At 45.0% G+C, this 27,647-nt stretch overlaps 12 protein-coding genes across 12 annotated transcripts; 5 read left to right on the top strand and 7 right to left on the bottom strand.

Moving 5' to 3' along the window:
* Positions 1–33: 33 nt before the first annotated feature.
* BGW36DRAFT_354444 (kinase-like domain-containing protein) lies at positions 34–1,395 on the top strand (the record flags this gene model as incomplete). Its single annotated transcript, XM_046213522.1, has 1 exon — positions 34–1,395. One exon carries the CDS (start codon positions 34–36, stop codon positions 1,393–1,395), a length of 1,362 nt encoding a protein of 453 aa, XP_046078689.1.
* A 49-nt stretch (positions 1,396–1,444) lies between these two features.
* On the bottom strand, positions 1,445–1,964 carry BGW36DRAFT_22301 (uncharacterized protein). Its single transcript, XM_046209996.1, has 2 exons — positions 1,874–1,964; positions 1,445–1,819 (listed from the first exon to the last, which is right to left on the bottom strand). Exon 2 carries the CDS (start codon positions 1,803–1,805, stop codon positions 1,494–1,496), a length of 312 nt encoding a protein of 103 aa, XP_046078688.1. The 5' UTR covers positions 1,806–1,819; positions 1,874–1,964; the 3' UTR covers positions 1,445–1,493.
* A 1,251-nt stretch (positions 1,965–3,215) lies between these two features.
* Positions 3,216–4,438, bottom strand: BGW36DRAFT_368694 (uncharacterized protein). The gene is made up of 2 exons (XM_046215018.1): positions 3,381–4,438; positions 3,216–3,319 (listed from the first exon to the last, which is right to left on the bottom strand). The coding sequence occupies exon 1, from the start codon at positions 4,082–4,084 to the stop codon at positions 3,446–3,448; it is 639 nt and encodes a 212-aa protein (XP_046078687.1). The 5' UTR covers positions 4,085–4,438; the 3' UTR covers positions 3,216–3,319; positions 3,381–3,445.
* Positions 4,439–4,725: 287 nt separating this feature from the next.
* BGW36DRAFT_393486 (uncharacterized protein) lies at positions 4,726–5,805 on the top strand (the record flags this gene model as incomplete). Its single annotated transcript, XM_046217811.1, has 4 exons — positions 4,726–5,149; positions 5,181–5,321; positions 5,375–5,431; positions 5,480–5,805. The coding sequence occupies 4 exons, from the start codon at positions 4,726–4,728 to the stop codon at positions 5,803–5,805; spliced, it is 948 nt and encodes a 315-aa protein (XP_046078686.1).
* Positions 5,806–6,854: 1,049 nt separating this feature from the next.
* BGW36DRAFT_368687 (uncharacterized protein) lies at positions 6,855–7,499 on the bottom strand. Its single transcript, XM_046215017.1, has 3 exons — positions 7,459–7,499; positions 7,081–7,407; positions 6,855–7,030 (listed from the first exon to the last, which is right to left on the bottom strand). The coding sequence occupies exons 2-3, from the start codon at positions 7,303–7,305 to the stop codon at positions 6,950–6,952; spliced, it is 306 nt and encodes a 101-aa protein (XP_046078685.1). The 5' UTR covers positions 7,306–7,407; positions 7,459–7,499; the 3' UTR covers positions 6,855–6,949.
* Positions 7,500–8,735: 1,236 nt separating this feature from the next.
* On the top strand, positions 8,736–10,230 carry BGW36DRAFT_413746 (putative mitochondrial chaperone bcs1; the record flags this gene model as incomplete). Its single annotated transcript, XM_046219266.1, has 2 exons — positions 8,736–8,964; positions 9,014–10,230. The coding sequence occupies 2 exons, from the start codon at positions 8,736–8,738 to the stop codon at positions 10,228–10,230; spliced, it is 1,446 nt and encodes a 481-aa protein (XP_046078684.1).
* A 414-nt stretch (positions 10,231–10,644) lies between these two features.
* Positions 10,645–12,160, top strand: BGW36DRAFT_354439 (uncharacterized protein; the record flags this gene model as incomplete). The annotated part of the gene is made up of 2 exons (XM_046213521.1): positions 10,645–10,944; positions 10,994–12,160. 2 exons carry the CDS (start codon positions 10,645–10,647, stop codon positions 12,158–12,160), a joined length of 1,467 nt encoding a protein of 488 aa, XP_046078683.1.
* A 159-nt stretch (positions 12,161–12,319) lies between these two features.
* BGW36DRAFT_262496 (uncharacterized protein) lies at positions 12,320–12,611 on the bottom strand (the record flags this gene model as incomplete). Its single annotated transcript, XM_046210086.1, has 2 exons — positions 12,320–12,403; positions 12,447–12,611. Coding segments are annotated over 2 exons (249 nt in total), but the record flags the coding sequence as incomplete, so codon positions are not given.
* Positions 12,612–15,728: 3,117 nt separating this feature from the next.
* On the bottom strand, positions 15,729–16,718 carry BGW36DRAFT_285236 (uncharacterized protein; the record flags this gene model as incomplete). Its single annotated transcript, XM_046210303.1, has 2 exons — positions 15,729–16,420; positions 16,484–16,718. 2 exons carry the CDS (start codon positions 16,716–16,718, stop codon positions 15,729–15,731), a joined length of 927 nt encoding a protein of 308 aa, XP_046078681.1.
* A 4,789-nt stretch (positions 16,719–21,507) lies between these two features.
* BGW36DRAFT_260076 (uncharacterized protein) lies at positions 21,508–21,787 on the bottom strand (the record flags this gene model as incomplete). Its single annotated transcript, XM_046210063.1, has 2 exons — positions 21,508–21,552; positions 21,596–21,787. Coding segments are annotated over 2 exons (237 nt in total), but the record flags the coding sequence as incomplete, so codon positions are not given.
* A 1,109-nt stretch (positions 21,788–22,896) lies between these two features.
* BGW36DRAFT_21905 (uncharacterized protein) lies at positions 22,897–23,921 on the top strand. The gene is made up of 2 exons (XM_046209994.1): positions 22,897–23,535; positions 23,586–23,921. The coding sequence occupies exons 1-2, from the start codon at positions 23,199–23,201 to the stop codon at positions 23,840–23,842; spliced, it is 594 nt and encodes a 197-aa protein (XP_046078679.1). The 5' UTR covers positions 22,897–23,198; the 3' UTR covers positions 23,843–23,921.
* Positions 23,922–23,999: 78 nt separating this feature from the next.
* On the bottom strand, positions 24,000–24,824 carry BGW36DRAFT_284445 (uncharacterized protein; the record flags this gene model as incomplete). The annotated part of the gene is made up of 1 exon (XM_046210237.1): positions 24,000–24,824. A coding segment is annotated over one exon (825 nt), but the record flags the coding sequence as incomplete, so codon positions are not given.
* Between the last annotated feature and the right edge of the window lie 2,823 nt (positions 24,825–27,647).

Raw genomic sequence — 27,647 nt, 5'->3', positions numbered from 1 at the left:
CAACCCAACTCAGGTCCCTAACAACTCTCAGAAATGGATTTCGACCACCTTGCGGAAGAACAATCAGAGCGACTCTTTCAAGTATGGATACGCAACTTAATTTCAAATGCACCGGAAGAACTGGCTGCTAAGCTTGCGGCAAAGCACTGGCCTGGCACACCAACCACAGCTTCTCGATTTTCGAATGGCGCATTCAACTTGTGTTATCGAGTCACCTACCAAGATGGATCCCGTATCTTGGTTCGGTTTACCGCCCTCGGTCGCGTTCTTTTGCGGAATGAAAAGGTAGAGGATGAGGTGGCAGTGATGAATTATCTCGCTCAAAACACGCCTATACCTGTTCCGAAAGTCATAGGTTCCGGAAAGTGTGCTGTGGGCCCATATATGGTCATGACTATCATTGAAGGGAATTTGTTGTCCGGTTATCTTAAGGACCCTCTTCAAGAGGTGGTTACGTTGAACCCCAAAATACCCATTTCTGCATTGAAGAGAGCATACTATGGCATGGCCGAAATCATGCTAGAGCTGTCAAAGTCTGCTTTTCCATTTATTGGGGCCCTGAGAGAGGATGAGTTTGGGGGATGGGATGTGCATAAAAGACCTGTGACGTTTAATATGAACCGGCTAGCTCAATTTTCCAATATCCCTCCTGGTATATTTGCAAAGCAACGATTCACCAATACGGCTGACTATTTCGAGGAGCTCGCAAAGCAACACCTCTACCACCTAGAATTTCAACGCAATGATGCAGTCAAGGACGAAGCAGACTGTAGGAAAAAATATATCGCCCGCTGTTTATTCCGTAAGATATCGCGGGAAATACCCAAAGAACATCGCGATGGCCCTTTCCGACTCTTTTGCGATGATCTTAGACCGGGGAATATCCTTGTTGACGCGTCAAATCTTACTGTCAGCGGAGCTATCGACTGGGAGTTTACATATGCTGCCCCGGCTGAGTTCACCTATACTGCGCCTTGGTGGCTGTTACTGGAACGTCCAGAGGAATGGGAGCCAGATCTAAACCAGTTTTTAGCGCGTTACATGCCTCGATTTCACATTTTCCTTGATACCCTTCGAGAGTGCGAGAGAAGCAAAATCATTGAGGGCTCCCTATCGGACTCGCAACGCCTATCTGGCGCTATGGAGGTCTCAATGGAAACTGGATTGTTCTGGGATTGTCTTGCCTTAAGACACAGTTCTATGTTTGATGATATCTACTGGACTTTCATTGACCAAAGATATTACGGGCCATTTACTACAATTGAGGATCGGATAACTCACCTAAGTGAGGAAGAAGGAATGAACCTTGAGAACTTTGTCCAAAGCAAAATACAGCAAGCAGCCGAAGGGAGATTGATTTCTCATCAAAGCGTTGATGAGATGGTTGATATGTAGAAATATATCTTAGGCATAATGTTCTAGCTAAACTGTACTATAAACTCTTTGTACATTTGCGAGTTCCTAAGCATCACACTTGCGATCAACTTGCTTTCCTACTTCGCTCCAGAACGTTTCCGGAGACTCGCATTTGCTGCCTGGGACATGATCTCTTTCTCGACGGCAGAGAGATTTGTTAAAGCATCTTGAGTTTCCATAGCTTGTTTCAGAGCTTTTTTCAGCTCTTCACCTTGTTCCGCGGATGGTACAGTTCCCTTCGCAACCCCAATTTGTATCTCGCCGCTGGAAGCCCTTTTCACGAATTCGGGCGCTTCTTCGCTCGGAACGTGGTTTTGATAATAGCTGAGAATGGAGGCAAAGCTCTCCCGAGCCCTTTGGGCGCCAGAGCTACTTCCTTGAGTGCTCATTTTATCGGAGAAATCTAGTTATCAGAGAGTCAGTGTTTTCCTTGTGTAAGTTTGAGATCATAGCTTACTCAGTGGAGTAGGTTTTTATTGACTGTAACAGATGGGTGGTTTTGGAGGGGTGAAGAACAGGCTCTATTGCCAGCAAACCACAGTCCCTTTAAATAAAAGCCTACCTACTACATCATTCAATCCTCACACAAGTCAGATTGAGACCGTCGACAGCCGGTTATTGGTATCTGGGTAGCCGCCAGCCGGGCGTCTAGAGATGCGATTCAAAACCGAAGTGCGAATAAAGGGCCCTGGATCACCTTCTTCTAGAGACGAAAGCGCTAAAATTGTGAATTCGATTGGCAAAGCATCACGCAGATATGTATATGTTGCCCGCCTAATTAAAGTAACGAATGGATTGTGTACATTATCCGCCAGGAATGGGCTGTGACTCATTCAACTGTTTTAAAACCAATATCTACAAGGATAACATCCAATCCTGCGTTAGCCTAATTCACATTAGCCAGCGCTTGTTGGCCTATTGCTGTTGCGAGTGGTTTTTCCCCTGACAAGCACTTTTCGAGGCTGAAACAAGCTATTTTTGGGTAAAATGCAACATCCGTCGATTCGACGACGGACGCTGGACTATATTATTATGTAGCAATTAAGAGAGTTGGCGGGACTATTCGGATTTGGGCTTTCTCTTGACGTCAACGGCATCACGAAGAAAAGTCGTACCGCGGTGATCTTAGTTCACGCGTTATTTATCTACTTCTGTTTACTCTATTATGTTCCATTTTGTTCCTGCAGATTGCTTCACCAAAATATTTCCAAATATATACATTTAGCCAAATCAACCCACCTAATATTTATATCTCTTAATGATATTCTAAGATGCGCGCTATATGAAACACAAGCCTGGCGCAAGCTTCTCAGCAACGAAGGTGTTTACAGGTGACAAGGCTGCATTGCCTTGCTCAGTGGCTAATATTAGGTCTACGCAGCACATACTCATGCCTAGCTAAGCTGATACCGGCGCTTAACACACACTCAACAGGCGCACTCTGATTCAGCCTCGTCCCATTTCCATCGCACCGAGTAGTCTCATTGTCTTATAGCAATTACTTGGATTCTAGGCAGACATTATGAGACTGCTGCCTAGCGTGCTGCTCATTCTGATTCGTTGAAGAACCGCCATTTGCTTGTAATAAGATAGAACAATTAACCATACATCAGGCTGAGTGCACTTCCTTTCCAAGATGGCTGCATAGCGCTACAGAGGGAGCTAGACATGCCGTGGTATGTGCTTCCCGATCAGCTGCGAATCTGCCCCAGCTCAGCTGCCTTCGTCCCTCGCAGCATGCAGCATTCAGGATTAAAACCTATCATTCACGCAAGAACCATCGAGGAAACTTTCCGAACCCGTTCTTGTCGTAGGAGAAGTAACGTGTGGCTCACCAATGATATTGATTTTCTGCAACTAGTGTAAAAGCAAACAAAGTCATAGCATGGATTATGTTAATAGTGTACGTCAAGTTGTAACTTCGAAATTCTGAAGGTATGTAGCCGCTAACCCAAGTTAAGCAGAATACTCGGTTCGGATATAAAGAAAGAAGAACAGATATGGCCCTTTTCCAGTATATCCATTTTGCCTATCTTGAAATATCTTGAGAACGAAACGCCCAACTTTCCAAAGACCTCAATCGTTTTTCGAACTGTCCTACTCGCATCTCTAAACTTCTCAATCGTCTGTCCGTCTCTAAGTCCTCATCCTGCTCAGCGTCAACCCGTTTCCCGTCGTATTCAGTTACAATCAGCCTTGGGCTTGAAGGCAGTAGCAGAGTGTTAGCCACCGCAGATCCTCGTTCTGTCGTAAAAGCTTTGCCAGAATTTGGGTTTTGTGAGGCCTCGACCATGTCGACATCATCGAGTTCGCTCCCGCCATCTGTTCTCTCAATGTCGGATAGCAAGTTCTGGTCGCTCAATGATTGATCTAAACTTGCACCGCGAAGTCGAAATTGCTGTTGCTGCATTTGTGATAAGCCTCCGTGAACGCGACGTTGGTGTTGAAATAGATTATCTCTTCTGCGAAAGCTCTGGGCGCCTTTTCGATTACAACCGTCAATATCGCAAGGAAAATTTCGTTGTTTAGGATCATGAGATCGTAAATGCCTTTTTAATCCTCCTCCTGAAAAAGTTCTTCCACATTCAGGACATACTTCTTCCTTCACTAGCGATGCATCGCTATCTGATTCATTGTTTCCAGTAGGAGGCGGTTGTAACTGCGACATAGTGACGATCACGACCACAGATAGACTTAAGAAAGGTCACACCTTAGCCCGAGAGTTTGGATTCTGGAGTTTTACGGTGAATTGCCGGTCCGGCAAGGGAAGACTGAGGAAGTCGGGCTTTTTATGCTGGCACGGTTGATTTGGCGAGCCTCCGAAGGGCAAGCGATGCATTGAAGCATAGAAGGCGGCTTGTCAATTAGGCCAATCATCCTCTCTGACTTATCTCACTCACGCTACTGCTAAGTGTGTCACTTGGTCTCAGTGAGTCTCATATAGTTCTCCATTCGTCCCAGAATAAGCTGCAAAGCGAGGAAAGAAGTAAAAATGCAGTATCCCAATATTTTCACATGTGATGAACAAGGATGCTTTGAACAAAGCAGGACCGATCCTATCAAGCCGTCCACCTAACTTGCCAACTTGTCCCGTCTTGTCCCACTTTTTTCATATAATGTTGCATCATGTCCCATTACACTGCCATTACGGTAATTAATTGTCTCTAGTCAGTCAATGCGGGTTTAATATAACATAGGCCCACTTTTCCTGGTTTGCACGGACCGCTCCCAACGTAAAGAGGATTTGTCCGTCCAGCATGCCTCATTTTATTCACCTTTTGTCTCGTTTCTTTTTGAATTATATTCACAATGTCACGAGCTGACCTCTTCATGGAGTCATTGACTCACCAGAAAAAAATCTTGGACGTTAGCCCATACCTTGACGTAAACGGTCAGAGAGGACTGGAGTCATCATATTGTCTTCTACATAACATTGGCGATCCTACCGTATCTCGACAAACATTGAGCAGACATAAGAAAGCCCAACAACACCTAAAGAATGCCTATTCGATAGCCAAGGCTTTATTTGTTCTTGTTACAGTGACAACGCCTATCACAGATCTAGCCTTGATAGAGCACACCGAGCTCTTTCCACGACTTGAAGGCTGGTGGGACAGTAACCCACCCACACAGAAGTTTGAGTTTCACGCGATCAAGTTACTTGAAGGTTTAGACACTCAGAGAGACGAAGGGAAGCTCCCTAATAACCGAGGTAATAAAAAAATATCAACATGTAAAAGCCAGGCTTCTGAAAAAAATTTCAGGGAGAAAGCGTCCAAGGGCTTCCAGAAAAACGACTGGAACACATGGTATAAAAGAATTACGAACGGTTGACAACCCTGAGCCGCATCATCCGCAAAACCAGGGTGCTGAATCCCAAGCGCTTCTTGGGAGGATTGAGCATGGTATCATTTTTCTATTTCTTTCTCTTGTTTGCCCATGCTAAGATAAATTTTAGAGGATGGCGCAGCTGAAAGAGGTTCTGGCCTTCAAATAACGCTTTCTACAGAATCAGGTTTGTTTTCTAACTATAATATACATAAAATGTCCTGACGAATATTAGCCACACTTCAAGACTATGCCATAAATCCAATAGACGAAGAAACGATACCCTTCCATTCTTCTCAGCTCATCAACTTTCTTGGCGCCTACCAGAGCGACTATCCACACCTCCAAACAATCTGTAACCTCCTTCGGATGAGTGAGCCAAATCTGCAACTTCCTTACTCCCTATTCAACTTAGCCCCTCCATATATACATGTCAAATTGGTATTGCCTCCGGGACTCCGCGTCAATATCGAGGTGTCGAAGGAATTCAGTTATCTGTTCGTTCAATATCTCTGGATACTTCAAGGTTCAGGAGTCGCGAGAGATAAAGCGACGCAATGAAACATTTCTAAAAACAAGGCAGGTCCGGCCATTTGTCAAAACGAGAATCCTGAATCTATTTCCTGCCTTTGGGCCAGTGGAGAGCACATCAATTTTGCCTTCTGCAGCGCGAGAGTGAATCACTCCTTCGCCTGCGTTTTCGTAGATAAGCACAGCGGGCGCGATATTTGAATCCAGATATTTTCCATCAAAGAATTCCTTCTCAAGAGTCACATCTCTGCCCTGTCAATAAATAAGCGATGGTTAAGTGTGAGGGCTCCAGGATCCTAACCAACAAAGACTTTGCTTCTTCTTCTAATTCTTCATCATTTTGCGAATTCGCCTTGTGGAATACAGCCCCGTCCGGTTCGGTCATGACCCGCGTATTGTGCAAAAAGGGATTTTGTTTGTTCTATGACACTAGAAGACCGCAGTAGATATTGATAATAGCTAGACATGTGATGAGAATGGTCAGCCTCTTTCCTCGAATCTACCGAAACAAGCGTACCTCTCCAATCCGAGCAACAACGTCGCTTCTGGCTCTTGCCCTCTGAGAAACGATGAGGGGTTAGAGAAAATACTGTGGGGCTTATATCCCCTCCTGACACTTTGAAATCGTTGTCATGTGATCACTGGGCCTGTAAACGGCTTGTTAGGTATCAATGCATTTTGAAGTCGCAATCGCTCTTTTGTTAAAGCCTGGTCAATATTTTCATAAAAATAAGGAAGCATATCGGTTTATTCTTCATTTATTTCGTTCTTGGATTTATTGAAAAGCTGAAAAGGAGGCTGCATTGGGTGGGATCATGCGCAACATATTCTTTTGCTGCGCATACTCCACGGTCCAGTCAAGTAACATTCCCTTTCGTCCCATTCAGTCCCATTTACGTCATTTGCGAATACCACTTTGCAATTGGCGGGCTAGTCACGTTTCTCGTGTCCCATTTTGTCCCATTCGCAATGTCTACCATATTGCACTAAAATTTATCTAGCCCCACTTCGGTGCATTGGCTCGTATCAAAACCCATTAAGGATATAGAGTTGTAACTACTCCATTGAAGAATACTAAGCTTCGTTCAAAAATACAGTGAAAGCCTGAAAATTCAATCCAAGTGCTAATGTGAAAGTATAATTCATTGTGGTGTCCTGCTCTGTGTAAACTGCATCATGTTTTTGGTCCGCCGTGTGTTTTTGGCAGTCTACGCCAGTGTCTACATGACCAGATGATTGTAATGATAGTGCATGCCTAAATTTCTCTTAGAATTTCACGTATTATTAAAGTGTGATGAACATTACCTCAAATAAAAATGGCCATGCAACCTCTAGGAGAAAGGAAGAAACCGTGGCAACAAGTATTATGCAGCATAAAACCAAGAAACCATAAAGTTGCCATAGAAGCTCTTTTCGGCGTCTAGCTCGACCACTGATCCAGAACCAGAGGGCGCTAACGATGGTATAGTCGATAAATTCAAACAGTATATTCGAACGGAATAGATAAGAGTTGACGAAAGGCCCAGCCATTGAGAGAAGGCATTTCCAGGAGAATGAGATGATGGGATAGATTAGGCAGAATTTTTGCAACCGGCTAGGAAATGCGACGAGGAATGTACTGATATGGATAAACTGACCTCCAAAATCAGCACAGAGAACAATACTGGGCAAAAAGCAACAAACCTCAAGACTAGGTGGGAATGCTAAACAAAGCCCTAGAGGAATGTAATATGCTTGCCCATGTTGACCTATCTTTGCATTAGCAAAAGCGTAAAATACAGAGGGAATATAGATATGCCATTGAAAACCCAATCTTCAGTCATGGTTTTGCAAAGAATAGGGACAAGGAAAACAGGGACGAGAAAAATAGTCGACAACAAAAGATCTATTGACGTGTATCTGTGAGTGGTTGAATTATGTCTCCAAGTCAGTACCGTCCTGAAGATTGCAACTGCAGCTCTCAGCAGAGCCATACTTGCAGTGAGAATAGAAGAAATCAAAATGTGCTGTTGATGAATACAGGAAATCATAGCGTAGAGTTGAAAATATTGTAGCTAATGACCAGGACGTATGATTGATCCTCATTTATATTTTGAGTATCATCGTTCCCATGCCACCTCCATCAGTCTTAACTGGTAACCTAACCTTGTAACCTCATTTCGTTCAGCATTCGTGATATTGCGAAAACCAGTCTCTCTATACTAGGCGCCTAAAATGTCCCACTATGTCTCATTGAAACTACGCTTGTCAATAATAACCCATTCGCTGTAATCTAGTAAGAACTAGTATAGTTGCCCTACCATTGGCTAAGGGGAAATGTAGAGGAAAAGAGATAGTGCTTCCTAACCAATGACAGCAGCCTACAGTAACCTGCGCTAATTAACAACGAAGGAGAGTAGTGATAAACTAGTCATGCACTGTCAGAAGCGTCAGACCTGATGTAGCTTAGCTTCTCGCGACTGGTCCGCATTATAAATGTCGCATTTTGTCTCAGTAAGGCCCATTCTGTCCTCCATGGTTCAAACTGAGGGCAAAACGGTTACGAATGTTTCGTTACTGTCTTATGTCATGTGGTCCCATTGAGTCTCAATTAAAGATACTCTGGCACACTGTCCCGTAATGTTCCATTTAAGCTCATATTGGTAAACCTTGGATCGAACAGAGGGCCATCTTGGTCAACAATCTCATTTGATAATTACGAATATCTTCACGCATCTTGCGGCACCTTCTTATGCACCTCAGGGTGCAGAATAGACGGGTCGAGACCTTGACGAGCGCTGTAGCATTAGGCTTTCGCTTCGTCAATCAAGACTGAAGTGATCATGTTTGGGGTATAAATAGAGATGAATCGAATGTTGATTCCTTGAGCATCAGAATATAGTTTCTCATTTGTTCAGTTCCCATTGGATTGATTCACCGTCACTCGTCGACTTCTATTAGGACACAAGTTCTTTGTCATAATGAATGCATTTAGCGGGGTTGATTACCTGCCACTCCGTCCAATGGCGTCCCCAATGTCGGTTGTGGACGTCTTCTTTCCCGGATTCAGTGCTGTGAATGCCTCTGTACAGCAGCTGCTTCCTCATGATGTGAATGGATATGTTCACTTGCTTTGCATGGGGGCCGTCTTCGTAGTCTTCGCTCGATACGCGTATAGCTATGCAAATGATGTGATCAACAAATACTTGAGTTCGTTTTTTCTCGGGGTGGATGCAGACACATTACTGACTGACAATAGGTAGAACCATTCATATAAAGTACTATGATGAAACATATGAGATGGTCACCAACTGGGTACAGCAGCAACCATTCGCTAGAGAAGCAGCTTCCTTGATGGCTCACGTAAGGACCCAGCAACAAATGTTCTGCCAGGACGACTCTATGAGCAAAAAGCCTCTGTCGTACTCCCCTTGGGATGGATCTTTCCCTTTCTGGTTCAAGAATCACCGGCTCACATATCACTGTCGAGTGAAAGACCACCATGAAGAAATTTCCATCTCGTGCATTGGTATATCTTCAGCCATTTTGACTGAGTTCATGGAAGAGTGCCGCGTGCAATATCTCAGCCTTATTGAGCGGAAAGTGCCAGTTTTTCAGCCTGAAGGCGGTGAATGGAAAAGGACTGGTCTGAGATCCGCAAGAGATATTTCCACCGTCATAATGGACGAGAAAGTGAAAAGCGAGGTTCTGGGCGATATGAAAGAGTTCCTTGATCAACAGACTTTAGCGTGGTATACTTCCCGCGGAATTGCTTACAAACGAGGATACCTTTTGGTCGGACCTCCTGGAACGGGGAAATCCAGCTTCTGCCTTTCCGTCGCCGGTCTACACGACTTGGACATTTATATTCTCAACCTGTCATCAGGCTTGAGTGACGAGGGGCTGGGCAAGCTCTTTTCTAAGTTGCCGGCTCATTGTATCGTTCTCCTAGAGGATGTGGATGCGGTTGGTATGAAACGGAAAGACACCAGTGCAGGTCAAAAGCAAAAGCAGAAGGATGTGTCCCAATACGGAGTATCACTATCCGGCCTCTTGAATGTTATTGACGGCGTTGGGTCGCAGGAGGGTCGCATACTTATCATGAGCACGAATCACGTCGATCATCTGGATGAAGCCCTTATTCGGCCAGGCCGTGTCGATATGACCGTACAATTCAAACACGCCGACAAGGATATCGTCGTTCAACTTTTCTGCAACATCTTCAAAGAGACACCTGGAGTTGAGCCAGAAAAGGAAGTCAATGATGTAACGATTGAAAAATTGGCCGAGGAGTTTGCTACCCACGTGCCAGTGGGAGAGTTCAGTCCAGCTGAAGTCTTGAAATTCCTCGTGAAGCACAAGAACTCGCCTGTGGATGCTGTAAGTGGTGTCCAAGAATGGGTTGCGAAACAAATGGAAGTAAAGGAATCAAAGGCAAAGCTGGAGAGGGAAAACTCGTGGGTTAAGGATGACTAACCCAGTCGAGTGGCTTGGAGGGTCTGTGGCTTAGCATATTGTGGCTGGACAATAACGCGATCAGCACTGACATCCTATGTAAATAGTTGAGCTTGTAATAACGTTCGATACAAAACACACTCTCTTGAATTTGATAAGTTTATTATTCTAAGCCCGGCCTGAGCAATTTAGGCGTAGGAGTTGTAAGTTGCAGGAGCATACGATTATAGATGGTTGGTTGTCAGTTGCCCAACTGAATACACTAACGTTTTAAAAGTGACTCACCTGCCGCCGCCAAGGACCTGATTTGTAGGCACTCATATCACCCCTCAAATTGAAACATGACAACCATCAGCATAAATGCGCATGCTCGCCCACGATTTAATCAACCTAGAAGAATCGGATACCTGTTGATTTCGCGATCAATATCGACCGATGCATACGAAACGACAAGTAAACCATCGCAAACGACAACATTCGGATCAACACTCCCCCGCGGCATCACCTAAACGGGCTCAAAAGAAGCAGAAAGTCGACCATCCCAGTGGCTCTCAACTCCCGGCACCATTTTGGGATAATTTGTCGAAAGTTTGGTTAACACGAAACGCACTACGGGAACTTGACCGAAGGAACCAACAGGCCACAAGCGTTCTCTCTCAAGTTCGACCCCTCAGACCTATTTCCATTCGAAGATTTGCTCGCCAGGGTGGTCCAGACTTATCAGAACTGCGTGGTGTAAGTATTTAAGATCGTCAAAGGATAACATTCAGACTGACTGTTTTAGTGTCCTGACCCTAACATGAGTTCTCGCCTTCCAAATTACCGGGTTCAAAAACGAACCGTCAGCACTTCCAGAGGTTCAAGCGCCTCGCGAGGATCGAGTACATCGCAGAGCAACAAGCCATCGACTACCAAAAGTAGCGGTCCGTATGATCGTGACTTTCAGCAACACCTTATCGACCATGGGATATTTCCTCACCGCTATAAATTCCCCAACGGACACGTGCCATCAAAGCCTGATAACTGGGATGATATGCTTCAGAGGCTTGCGGAGCCTCGATCGTCACTTTCGCCGTCCAGATTTGCAGAGGAAGACTATGAAGAGTTTCTCCAAGCGGATGCCGACGCTTCTAAAGAGAGACAGGTTACGGAAAATGTGATCCCTTTCATTGAAGGTAAAAATACAGATAGTAAGTGTATTGGTGGTGGGATCCCTTTTAGGAACCTTGATCATCTCACCGATGGAACGTTGGTACCGGGAAACCCCGATCGATATTACGGGGCACGCCCTGAGCAACTCAATCGCCAGATACGAAATGAACTAGATGGTCAAATAGTTCCATCCACGCAGCATGATCTTCCAATTGCGCCAAATTTCTTCCTGGCAGCGAAAGGTCCTGATGGGTCCGCATCGGTAGCCAGACGACAAGCAAGTTATGACGGCGCATTAGGAGCAAGGGGAATACAGTCACTTCAGGCATATAAACAGAGTGAACCTAAGTTCAATAACAATGCTTATACCCTTACGTCGATCTATCACAATGGTCAACTCCAAATGTTCACCAGCCACCCCTCAAAATCAACCACGTCAGACCAGTCGGAGTACCATATGACCCAAATCAAAGGATGGTCTATGACAAGTGATTCTGATGCCTTCCGGGAAGGAGCAACTTGGTATCGCAATGGTAGAGACTGGGCAAAAGAGCAGCGAGATGATGCAATCAAGAAAGCAAACCAACAAGCTACCCGTGACCTGATTGACTCGGCCGCTGTCAATGCGAGCTTTAGCACTGTTTGTGAGATATCGGACAATGAATCAGTAGTATCTATCACGAAGGAATCATACTTCTCATTCGATAACACAAATGCAACTGACACACCTGAAGAGTCATTGCGATCAACACGCTCCGACTCAACCAAACGATCTCGGGGGAAACATAATGACTTATAGACATTGGGCCTGCACTTCACACATGTTTGCTTCCAATACAAGCATTCTATCAAATGTTTAAATACAATTATGCCCGATTCCCCCTGCATATTCCGTAGGGTGCCACTGATTCGTGCCCACACTGCTTCCTGTAAGACCTCCACAATTCGTTTACGACGTACTCGATGCATCATTGTCTTTAGGGCTGCTTTCCAGATGAAAGTCATTCGGTGTTTTCCAATCGGGAATAGGATAGTACGATTCCTAATCAGATTAGCTACGCCAATAACAGAACGGAATGGCATACCAGATGTAATATGCAGGAGGACCAAATGCTCGTCTCATCTGTGTAAAATATCTTCATACGACCAGTGTCTCGAAATCTAATACAAAGAAACACATCGGCGTCGCAGAGATCACTCATTTCATATGCTTTATTAAGGAGAGTTTGCCCGCGTTGATATCGTCTTTGTCTTTTTTGTTTCTGAGTCTTTGCGTGTTGAAGGGAACTAAGATGGCATTCGTTCTTTGTCATTTTGATGCAATCAGCTGTTCTTTTGGTCGGCTTATCACTGTAAGGAGGAAACTGGCGGGTGGTTAAAGTATGCTATCCTTCTTCCTTGTCTTGCTCAATATTGTGAGCTTTCAATACGGCGAGATTTTCGATATTGGTGGGCTTTCAATATGGATTTAGTTCAATACTGGAATACTTCAATGATGAGGGACCCCCAACAATGAATAGTTTCAGTGTTGACACTTCTTCAATATTGGGCAGGTCTCCTTATTGAAATACTTCACCATTGGAAGTTTTTCAGTGTTGGGGAGCTTTCAGTATTGGAATTTCTCAACATTGAGAAAGCTTGATATTGACATGGCGGTTTTACTACAAAGCGCTTTCTGCTAGAGTAGGAAGGCGCCTTTGTTATTCAAAAAGCGCTTTCCTGCCGCCCGTCGGTTATCTCCCAGATGTTGACAGTTGGGTTAACACAATTTTCGGCTCTTCCGGGCTTGGTAAAGACTGGCAATAATTGCATTCACCCTCTGGCTGTTCTTGATGATTGGGATCTCATATTGTTTATATGAGCATGACCCTAGTCTGGGCGGCCAGAAGTCATTACCTGACGAAGCACATTAATTGGCCAACGTCATATGTGGTGAACAGCTTAAGTCATTGGTCGTGTTTTAGAAGATGGGGAACGTCCGATTGGCTATGTATAAGCGCCGTTCCATCGCATCAAAAGGCAGTGTTGATTAGGCAAGGTATAGACCCAGTCAGAAAGCGACTTCCGGCATAGTAATGATGCGTCCCTAGATTTGTCTAACAAGAGTGGATCAGTTGGCGCTAGCATCATGTACGGAGTATAGAAGGCACGATCAACTGTATGTAGTCTGCAACATTCAATTACCAGGAGCATTATTAGCCTTATTAGCTATGGCGTGCTTTTCACAGCTAGTAAAACCTATATTTGGAACAACTAGCGCAAAAGCTTGTTACAGTAGGCGAAAAAGCGCAAAGCGTGTTCCGGTTACGATATCGAACTTTTCCCCTATCAAACCATTCTCTATACGGGATATAGCTCGATAGGAAAAATTCTCGATATGGAACTGCCGCTGATGTCGGCTTTATCCCTATATCATAGCTCCTCCAAGCCGAAATATTCTCCCGGCCGCCAGTCTAGACTATTTACAGGATAGCGCTACTCCTTAGAGGAAAATGGGGTGCCGCTAAAGCTTTTGAACGTTCGCCTGTCCTATTTTTAATTATGCCCAATCATAGTCACCCGCCACATAACTCAACGCATCGCCCATTATTATGTCCCTCAGTAAATCACCCCAAAAATGTTTGATATAGTGGGGCATCCGCACCCTCAATAGGAGATTGGTTGATAGCCTCATATCCTACCCGACCATGTGAAGCGCTCTATATGGCTCAACAAGCCCGGAGGATGTAGACAACGCGCCGGACATCAAACCCAGGACGGACGGAGACAGCATCCTAATCGCCACAGACAGCCAGCCAAACACATAAGGCAAGATCGACACAGCCGCTACCTCATAGCCCAGCTGGCTCCATGGCCAGGGCCACAGAGCCCGTCCAGCCAGACAGACACCGACGGATAGCACCACACGCCATGCAGCTCGGGGAGCCTGCTCTGTCGTGGCGGGCGTTGCAGTCTCCGACATTGTCAGACCAATCATCGACCAGCATGGTTAGCAACAAAAAATTGACGAATCATATTTCGAGTGCGCCTGTAGATCCGACAAACTCGCATGAAATCGATAGCAGCTGTCGTCTGGCAGCTGTCATGTTGTAAATATATGAAGATATCCTCTATAACGTTATTTGAAGACAACCAATTAGGACTTAATATTTCCGAATATTCTGACCAGTAGGAAGGTCGGATCGGAAGGTTTGGAATGTGTGGTGATTTCTCCCGGTACGAGTGTCGAATCGGGTGACTCCTCCTAGCCCGAATTTCCTCTTGTGAGGAACCTCACAGACTGATAACCATTATGAGAATATTATATTAGAAAATTAGCCTTGTAATTCTCTCCTTATGATCTATGGAGGTTCAGGAGAACAATAATATGCTAACCGCCCACATGATAATACCACCATAAACCGGCAATGCTCATGTACTGCACGTCCATATAAGAGGAATGGTACGTCTAAGGATGGGGATTGGGAATTTAGGAACGTTCATGGAGCCTTCCCAGAAGACCATTCGTATTCAACTTCGAGGCCAGACGAGATGACTCGTCGAAAATCGGGAATTGAGAATGGTGTAATAACGCCAGGGGAGACGGCAATCTTATCATGGCCTAATCCACGGTCGCGAATAAAATTTTTATTCCATTTCTCGGGGATGCCGTAGACCCTGACCTATGACTCATATTTAGGCAACAAGATATGGTTTTTCTAAACCAACTGTTTAAGTATATTAACTATACGAATGAAAATTGAGGCTGGTTAGAGTAAATTTGTTCATAGAGATGTTGAATACATGTCCAATGTTAGGGACCACCTCCCTATGAGGCCAGAATTAATTACAGAAGCCGGTGTCGTTTATTGAGTACGTTACATATGTGATAAACCCCTCCTCATTCAAGTGATGATACAGTGACTAGAGCGCCCCACATGTTTAAGATGTATTTTACAACCCTTTTACAATAGTGGACCAACCACGGCGTCAGTTTTAAAGTAATGGATACATATCATTACCGCTGTCAAATGTAATGTTCATGGGATACTCTTTTGACTATCCATGTTGGAACCCTTCATATTTCCGCAGTCAAGTGTGGAACACATTATTGTCAAGCCTAAGAAAAAGAATCTTTATTTCCAGAGGGTCTACGGGCTGAATTTCTTGGTAGAAAGGTGTTCGACTATCAGTGGGATTGTTTGAGAATTCCGACCGACAAGTCCAATAGCATCTTTGCCACAACACAGCGTGCGTCAACTCTTGACCATATCTACTATCGTGTGGAGTGGCCTTGGTAGGCGTTTAAACAGTTGATCTCATTAGCGGCAAGAAACCGACCCCACCTGGATTCCACTTGCTACGGTCTCTACAGCATCTCCCGAGTACTAGGTTCGGAATCGGCTTGAACGAAATGCAGTGATATCAATCGATACTGATGAGTCCGAGAGCGAGTCGTCGACTTCGATGGCCGCCGAGCCAGGATCCGGGGCCATGCCGTCTTCTGCAACATCTACCGGCTTCAATACAGCCAGCGATATTAATTCGAGCTCAGCCGTCTCGTCGCCAGGGTCGACTTGTTTCTCTGCATTGAGACGGTCGACTTCATTCTTGGCCATCCCAAGAACGAGGTCAAATTTCGCCAGAATCGTTTTCAGTTGAGCGGAGCAGTTTCCGCAGCGGATAAATCGATGCGCAGCCGTCTCGCACAGGCTTTGTACGGATGCTAAATGTCTGTCTGTAAAATCAAACGAGTCCTCTTTTTGGGTTGACCGCGGCGGCTGTGCCTGGACTCGAATGGAGTTGTAGTTTGCAAGCTGTGGACTGTGAAGAGCCTCGGGGGACCAGCTGCTAAAACAATTCCGAGGTGATGTTAGGTCGACGTATGGCTCGCGACATCTTCCCCTTGCTATGGCTGGCGACATCTTACCCTTGCGAAGGCTATTCCGCGCAGCCCCAATATCTCGGCCAACCTGCTCCAGCTCCTTTTGTGTGTGGCCATCGTAGTAAATGATTAACTGCTGGCGTGGGAGGACTCCGGCGCCTTCGCTTGATATCGCTGATGCGGCATCCTCATCTCCTTTTGAGCCTGTCGATGAAGGCTTAGTGACCTCGGCGAGAGTGATCTGCGAATTCCGGAGACCAGAAAGCGCCCTATCTGCGCGCAGTTCAGACCCCGGTCGGATTGAGTGGAAGGAACTGTTCTTCCGCGGCCGTTGTGGTTGTTGTGTCAGGGCGAGCTTCTTGTATTCCTCCGAGAATTCAGCGTGCTTTTTAGCCGTGTGCGCAGTCAATTCGGTGACTCGTGTGATCCAAGACGGAACGTTCTCGCTGATATATGTGAAGCATTGGAATGCGTCCGTGGGCAAGTAAGCCATTGACAGGTCGACGTGTCGCGGAGGGCAGAGGGATTGCGTCGAGAGGGGCCCAGGTCACAGTTAAGTGCCCGGCAGATGAGTGGTGTAACTATGTTGGCGGCGTGATTTGTCAATGTACGTGCAGATCCATGCCATAAATGCAGTGGTGTGATAGATTATTGGTGAGTTGTGTTGGGTATAGACGAGGAAGAAAGTAAAGTAGCTGTCGCAGTGGTTTTGAGGGTGAGTGTGATTGGAGGTAATGGCACGGTTAGCAGTGGGCACCGCGACTTTATGAGGGGGGCAGCGGGAGCCGCATCCGCTAGTCCGCATCGGGCGCCAGCCACGGCCGTGCCCATTAATAATTTGCGCTCGACTTATCTGCATCGCCATCCCTATTCGTCCGTGCCCTTTACTCTCTTATTCCCGGTCAGCCAGTCAGCCAGTCGCTCCTGATTACTATCACTGCGTTTCTCCTCTCTACGAACTTACGTACTGCAGACTACATTTCACTCCGTCTCGGCCGCCGAAACACAATTGAGACATTTCGCAAAGCCTCGGCGACTTTCCGGGCTCAATGAGTGACAATTTAGACGAAGCATCGGATACACTTGAATCCAAAAATGTGCATAGTACGTAAAAGGATAGAGGAGCGTAATCGGAATTTTTGAGGTTTTCGGAGCTGCAAAGAGGGACCTCACCTCACAGGCAACGACTGGATTAGAATAGACCAGTTCTAGTTCTAGAATGCTTTACTTACTTTACTGATGACATCATAGTATTCTGGAATATTGTGAACCTGATTGGTTCTTCGATCCCACCTACCAAAGTATCAAAAACTACACATATTTAACCAGAAAATTCCCAGGCGCTCAGTATACCATGAACGGCATACAAGCTACTGTTTGCACTAAGAATGGCTAAAGATATGGCAACGGCCTTGCCAGCTTCCTTGACTCCTTAACTGCTAGAGTGCCTATGCAGCATTCAGCCCCTTTGCAACAGGGGCTGAGGCAAGGCGAGGGATGTGAAGATTCAACAATATATACGCGGATTTGGTTCTCTAACACATAGGCCCTAACGACTACTTGCGTGAAGCCGGAAGCGAGCACGATAATAGAGCAAATAAATTGAATCGGACAACGTAGGACCTCCCTCCAGACCTGTAAACTACATCCCATGCGGCCAACTAGTAAAGGAAAGGCTTTCCAGGAACAGATCTCTCCCTAGATAGTAAACCCCGGAATTAATTTGAGCCAGGAATGGTTTCCCAGGATGGTCATTCGGGGAAGCGATTGTATGTAGGATCTTTAAGATGGGTTGGCTGTGATCCCAAGATGCGTCGACTAGAAACACATTGCTCCGGGTATCGTGAACCCCGGAGCCATTCTGTGCTGGAATTGACATCCTAGAATCACCATCCTGGGAAGCGAATACACATAGGATCATTGGCAGAGGTCGGCTGCCTTCCCATGATTCACTATCCAGACCACATTATGACTTGGGCTCCCCTTACCAGACACCGCGGATAACTGGGATCAGTTTGAGCTTGGAAAGTGTATATCAGGATGCCAATTATTGATTCGCAAATAAACTATTCTTCGCGGTATTACATGTAAAATGGTCCTTGCTTACAGTTCTAATTTCTATATACTACAGTCCATACATAGAGATATTGACTCTCCAGGAGCTCTGTACTAACTATATACAGTAACGCTTCCGCAGCGGAGCCACTAGTCCATACTGTAAACCAACCGTGGCGACGAGCGCCTCTCTCATCCTACTACCTCTTACCAATCTCTACCAACCCTCCAAGGATTGAAAATAATGAGGCATCTTGTACCGTGTGAAACACGAAATCTATCATTGTAATTTATTGATGGGCCATACAATTAATAAGAATGTGTAGACACCTCTTTGGTGGGACATGTGTCAGTAGCGACAGCTGTTGGTACTCATTTAGACATCAAACAATTAAAAAATGCACTACCAATATGGAATGGAGCCTTTGTGAACAGCTGGGAGAGCGGTTAGTCTCACAATGGAAATAATGATTAATGCTGAAATTTATTAAGATTACCGTAGTCCTCATCACAGGTGGTGGCTTTACCCTTTAGAGTCGGTGGGGCGACTCGTGTTTGCTGCAACCCTTTTTTCATCAAGGATTTCGAACGACGGCCAAACCATGAAAAATGCAAGCAATAGTTTAGGATTATTGCACGGTAAATTATATCAAAAGATGAGTGTTGAGCATTAAGATGGTCAGAAGTTGAAAATAACAATAGGTAAAAGAAACACTGTAAACGATGGTTAACATATCCATCGCCTTGGGGTCACCACTACCCCTCCAAAAGCACCTCCCTGATATCATAGCTGGGCAGCTTTAACACCTGGCCTTCATGAACAATCACGACTCTAAGAATGAATAAATCAACAATATTGTTTGATTGTATATCGCTGAAATCAAGGGGCGGTGATTAATTAGGCATGTAAACGCCTGTCGAACTCGCAGGTGATTTATCAGAGGTGTTCATATTTTTAACCAGCTGTTATATCATTGGAGGAAGCTACGCGGTTGCCTAGATGTGGGTCGTAAGCTCCGTGAAAATAGGGTCTACGCGATCCCCCTCTACAGACGAGTAATTCCGTCACATCCTGTCACAATATTAACCCGAGCAGCACCCGAGCAGCACACGTGATACAGATCACGTGATATACCGAGGTCCTACTCATATCGATACATTTATCCAGATAGATTGTCTTGCTACCAAACCTGAGTATTAACTCTCAGATAGCCTAATATCTATTACACGATTCATTATCTGATTGAGATATCCTCTTAGCTCCTCACAGAAATTTTAATTAGCGCTGCATTAAGGTTAGGATGTTTGCCCAGTTAGAATTCGATCGATATATGAGCGTTGACTGGTTTCTATCTCGGAGGGCATATCATAAACTGCCATCTCTATAATAATCGACAAATGCCAATCAAAAACCTCAGTGTTTAGTTTTTTTCCACCACTTTAAATACGTTATGAATTAAACTGGTATAATTTACAACACCTTTCTTGTATGGCGGTTCAACTCTCTTGTAGTTGTAGTAAAGGTCAGTTCAGAAGGTAGATGATTGTAGTCGGTGGGGCGCTCGTGTTTACTACAACGCTTTATCAAGGATGGCCAAACGATGAAACATGTAAGCAAAGGTTAGGATGCACGGTAAATTATATTAAAAGATGAGTGTTGAGTATTATGATGGTCAGAAGTTGAAAATAACAGTGACAAGAAAAAGAAAAACCGTAAACGGCGGTTAACATAGTGGGGTCAACGGCTACCTTCCAAAATCCCTGAAATCATAACTTTAACAAAGGCCGCTAAGAACAATCACGACTTCAAAAATGAATAAATCAACAATATTGTTTTATTGTACATACTGAAATCAAGGGGCGGTGTTTAATTCCGCATGAAAACGGCTGTTAAACCCATAGATGATATTATTAGAGGTGTGTATCATTTTTGACCAGCTGTTATATAATTGGAGGAAGTTACGCGGTTGCCTAGATGTGGGTCGTAGGCTCTGTGAGAATAGGGTCTACGCGATCCCCCCTAAACATAGGAATCAAAATATTCACGCCCTACCAACTCTATCCTTAGAGTATTTCGGGCACTTCCTTATTGCTCCTGCCACAGCCATCTAGCGGAACTAACGGGCAGTCGATGAAGTAAGTACCTGATTCACAATAAAGTTTAGGCCTAACTTTATTTTCTATCGAGGGCCTTCCCTTATCCTATGGTAGTGCTGGGCTTCCAGCCTTAGCATGGTGGCCAATTAAAGGCCGGCCTGAAAGTATTGTGCTCTTCACGAACACCTGATTCCAACCTCAAGAAACACTACAGTTGATCTTGTGAACGGAGGGTGTGTTCTTAGAAACTGACCCGACATTCCTGCGAAGATAAGTTGTGTTTCTGAGAATGCAATGCCGAGTTCTGGGTGTTGAAGTATGTATTATTCTTATTATCTTATTATGAGGGGTAGGTGGACTGTTTTTATACACACATGCACAGACCACATCCCAATATCATCAGCCACACGCACAGCCACCGGGATATTCAACACTGGGAATTCCTCCGTAATTTTTAGAAACATTATGATCCTACGAACGGAGGGTGCATTATCAGAAATTTACATACAGTTCCTGCGTATATAGGTTGAGTTTCTGAGAATGCAATGTCGATATTTGAGAATTTATCACTAATTCCTAGAAATCCAGCTTCAATTTCCATAAAGATCACTATTATACATGTCCGAGGAGCACTCTTGGCATTAGATCCTAAGGATTACTCCTATAATATTCGAGGGCTAGAGCCACATTAATATAGAACTAGGAGGAACCTTTCCATGGGAAAGATCCGTACTGAATGAAAATTAAACATCGTAAATCTCGGGGAAATAGTAAAGGCCTCTTGTGCCACTTCTTAAGTCAGCTTTAGCGGCATTCCATTTTCCGCTAAGGAGTAACACTAATCCGTAAATAGTCTAAACGGGAATGACTCAGGATGGATCGCAATTTACAGGTTTATTATGATACACCTCGATCATGTAGTGAATACAGTATAGACTAATTATGCTTTATGATATTCTCGTTTATAGGTGCGCGGTAAGCAGGTGTACTACAGAGAATTATCATCTAAGGAGACCGCTCCGGTATATTAGCTTAACGGAACCCCATTTTCCGCCAAAGGGTCTGTCTTTCCTTTAGATGGGCAAACTAGTGTTACTTTCCGACTAAGCTTTCCCTTTCGTGCTTGGAATAAAATCATTTGGCGTCTTCTTCTCAGGAATAGGATAAAACGAATCCTGGTTTTGTTAACTTTGGAATATACAAGTTTTAATACCATACCAGCTGTAAGACATATAAAGACCAAACACCGGTGCTATCAGCACAGAAAGTCTTCATTTTCCCGGTATCACGAAACCTAATACCAAGGAACACGTCGGCATTGCTGAGCTGGCTGATTTCATAGGCTTTTTTGATGAGAGTTTGACCGCGGCGGTCTCGGCGTTGCCTCTCTTGTCTTTTTTCATTCTTTGGGCCTCTAGATACACAGGAGTCTTGATCTACTCTAGATGCTTTTAGGTTGGCTTTTAGTTGTCTATTGTTCATGGTCATGTGCGGTGAAGCCCCAAGAAGAGAATACAAGATAATAGCCAAACTTTATGCTTCTCTGGTCCGTGAACTAGGGGGTCAGAAAATCGTGGTTCTCCGCATGAAATCTCGTTCCATACGGGAAAGCAGGCCACTGGGAGAAGAAAATCGTGGCAGGTCGCGTGGATACCTTTCCCATGCGGAGTAAAAGGCCTCAGGGAGAAGAAAATCGTCGCAGGTCGTGTGGATATCTATCCCATACGGAGACGCAGGCCACAGGGAGCAGAAAATCGTGGCGAGCCGTGTGGATTTCTATCCCATACGGAGACGCAGGCCACAGGGAGTAGAAAATCGTGGTGTTTCGCATGGAGTTTTATCCCATACGGAGAAGCAGGCCACAGGGAGTAGAAAATCGTGGCAGGTCGTATGGATTCCTTTCCCATGAGGAGTAAAGGGCCCCAGGGAGAAGAAAATCGTGGCAGGCCATGACGTTGCCGATGGTGGGAGAAGCGGCGCCTTTTTACCGACGGCCCCACAATTTCAAAATCTAAGCAATATCTACAGCCAATTATATAGCTGTATCTCACTCACTAATACTGTAACGAGTAAACTCCCAATATCGTCGAAGATAGTGTTGACTGACGTTGGTCTGGATTCTTGGAAGAATGAGATATTATAATTTCGAAAATGCTTGAATAATGGCGTTAAGATTCGGCCATTTGATAACCTGGTTTTCTGTTTTATTGAATTCATCGTGATCAAATGTTAACGGTGAGAGAAAATGTCTGCGGAAATACGCAAATATAACTCTCGGTCCTCATTATGTCCGCAATACATGTCAAAGCTGATGCCTCGGAGATCAATCGACCGTGGATATCATTAATGACAACCAATACATTGTCATGCCTAGTCATCAAACGTCAACTGACCATCGCAAGGCACCATTTATCCGCCATAGACCAAGCCGAGCTTCTGGTCTTACGAACCTCGCATAGAGCAAGACGCATGAAATGATATGCGTGTGACCAGAAGGTGACTATACTGAGCCACGGGATACCACATTCAGTGCGCGATGACCAGTAGATTGAAAACTATTGTCTTCTTCTCTAACCCATTCTTGCTTCCGCCACATCATCAAGGCAGACACAGTCGAATAACAGCCTATCGCCCGACCATCGACACGAGGGATTGCATCACCGAGCAAAGCGGGGGAGGCAGGCGCGCTCGAGGGTATGTGGCTCAGATGTCCGTGGACAGGAGTAGAGGGAGCATAAAAGGTGTGTCGATTCACTTTGAGAGTCTGAATACAATTTCATCTATACCTAACGACAATATTTCCTTCTTCGATTGATCAGCCATGGAAAGTTGGAGCAATTCGGGTTTATCTGATTCCGAGGAATATGATAGCTCGTGGATGGATGATTGGTTATCTTTCCCTAACGATTCTGTGTCCCTGACTTCTGGTGGTCTGGTTCAAGACGACATATATTATGCAGACCGAGGACCGGAACCAGAATACGACGATATTCCGCTGATTTTAGACGTCGGGACAGATCAAGACAACAAGACGACACCTTGCAATCATGGACCTCCCATGAATCCACAAGTGATCATGCCCGAAATCGTCATCGGCGATGACTCACCAGAAAATGGAGTCCATGATCATGGATTGCGACCGGTTGAATCTGGTGAGAGTGAGTTTGATAAACAAACAAAGGTGAAGATGAACCGACTAACGTGATAGATTGTTGTTCAGGCGCAACCAAAGAGGATGACAAAATCAAGATCCCTTACCTAGACAACCCGATCATTGATCATCAGATCAATCTCAATGGCCAACCTCGGTATCTCGTGTGGATGTCTGAAGCCAAGATGACAATGATTGCTCCACGGTGGATCGACTGGTATTGGAAAGCACGGGATCTATTGCAGAACGCCTCCGGGATCACACAGAGCAAAGCCAGTCTTCCAAAATGGCGAAGAGAGGATGAACGTTTATAGTTGTATTTATTTTGTTGTCCTGAATATTTGTAATTGAAATTTCGTCTGCTTTGAACAAGGGACATCGAGTCTGGTCTACAGTGAAGAAAGTTTGTTGGCTTATGTATGAGGTGCAGCCACTGAGTCCGGGATGACTCGCAAGGTATTAGGCTTTGGCTTACGCCTGGGCATCAATCATTCTGTAAGGAATATATGTACCGAGGTAAGAATTTCCGCCACGATCTATATACTCAAGACGATATGACGTGCCGGGTTCCATGGACTCGCATAACGTATCATAATCATTTTGGTATTTGGTAGCACGCTCCTGGTATTCCTCAGTACGATACGTAATTAGTGTACCGTCATCGTCATAGTCATCCTCTATGAGCACGACAGTCCGCAGGGCAGCTAGGATTGATAGGGCTGGGGCAGAAGATGGGTTCAAACCCCACTCCTCCCATTCTGTATCTTCAACAAGAAGAATCCTGAATTGATCAATGGAAGTCTGGTAAGAAGCTTGTAGCTCCTCAAGGGCTTCAGTGTCGCTTGCGATATCGCAACTTAACCAGAGAAGGTCTTGACGGGGATTAAAGTAGAAAGCGCATTCTGGAAAATCTGGATGTTGGACCAAGGCATATGTATTAAGCGTATGCATGCGGGATTCTTGACATATGTGGAGAGCGATTGGGAATGGGCATTTCTCTAATGGAGACAGTGTCTCTAAGGGTCTCGAAGTGAAATTCGTCCGCAGGAGTGTATCAAGTGAGCCAACAGGACGAAATATCATGAAATCATAGAATTCTTCGTCATCAAACACCCCCCGGCGTGCAGCTTCGACAACCTGTACTGCAGGCCATGTATGTTCCCAGATCATAAATCGGATTTCCGTAGGAAGGGATTTGAAGTTAATCTTTGGAGGGCTTTCCGGGGCTTCTAATCTTGGGCGTTTGCGAACGGATTCGTCTCGAACAGAGGATGCCATGCCTAACTTCTTGGTTAGCAACGGAAACTAATCACATCGAGATATTTTCACGTCGCTTAACTGTCCCATTTTCTTTCGGAGTCTCAGATGGAACTAGGAGATAGTAATTGCTTGAGGGAAGTTCGGCGGGAGAACCAGTTTTAATAGAGCAGATGCGAGTAGGCTTTCGTCATGACTAATCAAGGTCACATGATCACTCGTTGATCACCCGCCGCCTTGCCGCAGCACGATGACTGATTCAATGCCCTCGGCCATCGCCCTGAATGAGTCACAATTATATGGGGACCTGTGGTTTCATACCACCAATCGGATAAGAAAGCGGAAATGTTTGAAAGCATGTTCGACTTTTATATTTGTCCGCTCATTATATGTGCTGTAAAACGAATATTACATCCGAAGTAGAAAACGACTCTATTACAGTGGATGGATGTCTTCATTTACCCAGACCTCTCCCTCAGAGGGGATATGCAGGTTCACTATTACAGTGGTTTGCACATTCAGTCTGACAAAATCAATCATCTTGCGTTGATGAAAAGGCGGAGCGCCGGCAACTAAATGTCCTACTCATCAGAATAATGTTTGTCTATTGGCTATGAGTGGTTTCTAACTGTTCTAGGTTTAGCGCCGTGTGCTGGGGATTGTCAAGCTGTTGTGCAAAACACTGTATGTCGATCGGGGCTGATGTCTATTTGGCCGAAATTAATACCTTAGTACGTCCGAAACGTCCTAGACAGGTAGCGTGACAATTATATCACATTCGAGGCGAGGTGACGGAGATCAGAGTTGCTACTGCAGGGGAGGGCTAGCTCCATCGAGAAGCAAATAAGATAGCAACAGCTCAAGGGCTGCAAAGAGGCACGGGAGATATGTATTGTAGCACCTGTAATGGCATGCATGATTTCTGTACGCAGAAAAGCTGAGCCCAGCTTTACTGAATAAGACTAATTATAGTATCTTTATCTGTATGCAGAATCTCTGGGCCCAACTTTACGGAATAAGGCTAATTATAGTATCTTCATCTGTATACAGAATCTCTGGACCCAGAAAAGCTGGGCCCAACTTTACGGAATAAGGCTAATTATAGCACCTCCATCTGTATACAGAATCTCTGGGCCCAGAAAAGCTGGGCCCAACTTTACGGAATAAGGCTAATTATAGCACCTCCATCTGTATACAGAATCTCTGGGCCCAGAAAAGCTGGGCCCAACTTTACGGAGTAAGGCTAATTATAGCACCTCCATCTGCATACAGAATCTCTGGGCCCAGAAAAGCTGGGCCCAACTTTACGGAGTAAGGCTAACTATAGCACCTCCATCTGCATACAGAATCTCTGGACCCAGAAAAGCTGGGCCCAACTTTACGGAATAAGGCTAATTATAGAGTGTCTCCATCTGGGTGCATGAATAGTCAAACAATATTGCTCTCCAGCTGAGAGGCTTAGCATCAGGCCCATAATCATGGTTTTCAACTTGTCTCAAGCGCAGACAAGCCAGTGGCTGTGGCAGTTGTCTCTCTGTAACAAGGCCCTTATTCTTGAGCCAAGAGCCATATGCTGATCTTACCAAACCATTCTCAATTCCTGTTTATCGACGAACCATCTTAGCTTAGGGTTTGAAGGTCAGTGTTTGCAAGAGGATATTTCGGAAATAACTGTAACACGTACTGCGGAATATTACTTCATCTTTTTATTTCCGGACGCAAACCTTTCCTGCTCCATTAGCCGTACAAGATCTGAGTGATCATCCTGACCGTCTTCGTGTTATCATTTTCCGTATGACCTCCTGTCTCACCCGTGTGACTTTACTTTACTTTATTCCTCAGGCTTTCCGCGGCCATAGGCTGCATGTAGTCCCTTAGTTAGTGCTATCTAGTCACTCGCTAGTTACAACAATCAGGATATTCGAGAATACCAAGCTTTGATTGGTGGATAGTTAGATGTCATAGTTAACCCTCGATATATACGTCAGACCTGGGTCGGCAAGACACCTTCCCCAGTTCATCGTAGCCCTACTCATAGTGGAGAAATTTAGAGTACCTAAGCGATCCTGCATTTTATTTAACTATCTGCCTCAAATAATAACGGATGATCAGACTAAAGGCAATCTTCTTGATTCGTTCTTCTCTATAATTTTTATAGAGGGTGTGTTCAAAAAATTGCCTACAATCCTTCCTCTTGACCACAGGCACATCCTAGGTGATTGGCCAAATATAATAATTAGGTGGAGTATTTGTTGAGGCCCGCGATGACATTATTGAAACGCCTCATACGCCATCCAGCTTCTAACGTAGAATCGAGAGAAACTCATTTATTGCGATCATGATCGAGCTAAGTGGTTTCTCTACATAGTCCATTGTAATCATCACTGCAGAGAGTTTAGTGGGAAATTAGGATAGACAGGCCCTAACATTGAGCAAGTATTCAACAACTTTATGGGCAAACATACTGGTATCATGCCAGTTGAATAGTCAGTTAAAACGGAAGCCACATCCTGTTGCCTAAATGTGAGTCATAGATTTACGTGGACGGTCCACCGTATCCCCCGAGGACGAGTTCACGCCAATATCCCAGGTGGACTGGCGGGCACTGGCACGATGCCCCAGAATATTTACCAGACAGACTGTCCCATATATGTACCTTGTCTATCCCTCAGGGGTCTTGCTGTTTCAGCCACCGGGATATTCAACGGTGTGTCTTCACGTCATTGAGCGTTTGTCATCCGTCAATCAGAGACCCCACAATACATGTCACCCGATCACGATAGCCAGCTCAGGATCAAGGATGTCAACTAAGGAATTTGACTCACCACTAGTCTGAATAACTAAGGATACCGAGATGGTCTA

The sequence above is a fragment of the Talaromyces proteolyticus genome, assembly GCF_021365285.1.
Source record: "Talaromyces proteolyticus strain PMI_201 chromosome Unknown BGW36scaffold_1, whole genome shotgun sequence".
In the NCBI taxonomy this organism is placed as follows: Eukaryota; Fungi; Ascomycota; class Eurotiomycetes; order Eurotiales; family Trichocomaceae; genus Talaromyces; species Talaromyces proteolyticus.
This window is presented reverse-complemented; position numbering and strand designations above follow the sequence as displayed.